This window comes from Anoplophora glabripennis, unplaced genomic scaffold (genome assembly GCF_000390285.2).
Source record: "Anoplophora glabripennis isolate ALB-LARVAE unplaced genomic scaffold, Agla_2.0 scaffold4916, whole genome shotgun sequence".
NCBI lineage: Eukaryota > Metazoa > Arthropoda > Insecta > Coleoptera > Cerambycidae > Anoplophora > Anoplophora glabripennis.
Window position 1 is genome coordinate 4,064 of NW_019421288.1, and position 1,474 is coordinate 5,537.

The 1,474-nt window shown below is 29.4% G+C and overlaps 1 protein-coding gene across 1 annotated transcript; it reads right to left on the minus strand.

The window, feature by feature from the left end:
- LOC111692939 lies at window positions 1–1,063 on the minus strand (the record flags this gene model as incomplete). Its single annotated transcript, XM_023457071.1, is given in 1 exon segment — window positions 1–1,063. A coding segment is annotated over 1 exon segment (998 nt), but the record flags the coding sequence as incomplete, so codon positions are not given.
- Between the last annotated feature and the right edge of the window lie 411 nt (window positions 1,064–1,474).

Sequence of the window (1,474 nt, forward strand, 5' to 3'; positions counted from 1 at the left end):
ACAGCAGTGGTTGCTAGTAAAATATACAGGATGATGGTCCAAAGACTTGGCAAGTGATATTTGTGAATTTCTTCTTCATTTTCGATCGGCATCATAGGATCGGTAGGTAACTCTTTAAGATTTAGTTTATTTAGTTCCACTTTAAATTTGGGACGAGTATGAACTTTTGACTGAAGATGAACTGTATTAACTATGAGTGGTTTACCATAACTTGTTTCTTGAAAATTTAATTTTCGTCCTTTGAATACTAAGTTACAGGAGTCTTTCTTAATTAGGTAGATACCTGTAAGTGATATAGTTTCAATCGATTTTTGACATTGGGCTTCGATTTTCTCTTCTTTTGGAAATACAGCCAAATATTGGTTAATTTCGGGTACAGTTTCGATGTGATTTTCATCGATTTTTAATCGAATGAAACGGCAACCGCTAGAGTTTTGATTTAAGAGAATATTTTCTTCACAGGGTGTTCTGTAATTGGCTTGTAGACTGTTCGGACAGTGATACCATTTACCTTGGGTACACATGTCGGATAGAGGTTTAATTGTGCCTTCATTTTTGGCTTTTAAAACAAGTTTCGTGTTTGGAATTATCGTTAAGTATTCTGATTCATGCCTTGTTGGTATAGATAGCATATTAAATAAGTCATATTCTTTTTCAAAATAGATAGGGATTGATAAGAAATATGTTATTCGATTTGGGTCTATTTTGCAATGAATTTTTAAGAGAGACTCAAAATTTAAAATATTTTCATATTTGACTTCAAAAGGCAAGGTGGTACCATAATGAAATTCGATTTTCTGGATTTCTAGAAATAAGTCGCTAGATTTAATTATACTAGGATGCAATACATTTAATCTGCAGAATGTTATTGAATTTTCGATATCCTGCAAGGTATTGAGAATGGTATTATAAAGTATGTTTAATTGATTGAATATATCTTTTGCAAAAAGAATATCTTGATGTGTAGCACCGTTTTCAATGAATACACTTAATTGCATAATTTTTGCTTTTAAAAATTCTTCATTATGTTGAACATCTTGAATAGTTTTATTGAAATTACTTATGATTTGATGATTTACAGAATACTGATATTTTAATTGATTTTGTAAATTTTTTCGTTAGTTTGAACGTGATTTAGAATATTTTTTTTTGAGTTTGTGACTTTTTTGGTCTTTTAATGTCTGACAAATGTATTTTTTCACGGGTGTTACCATGTGTTTTTTCTATTTTTGCAGTTTTTCGATCTGGGTTAACAGTGGATACAGTTTGTTTTTGACAAAAACTTTCTCGGGAATTTCGGGAAGTTTTTCACAATTTTCATTTGCTTTTTGTATAATTTTTTCTTTTTTCCTTTGTATGTTCTCATTTAAATTTTGATATAAAAGTTTAACTTTTTCCTTATGTTTTTCTACATAATTATTGACTAGTTGGTTTTCAATGTTTATATTAAATGGTGAATTCGTATCTAAATGAC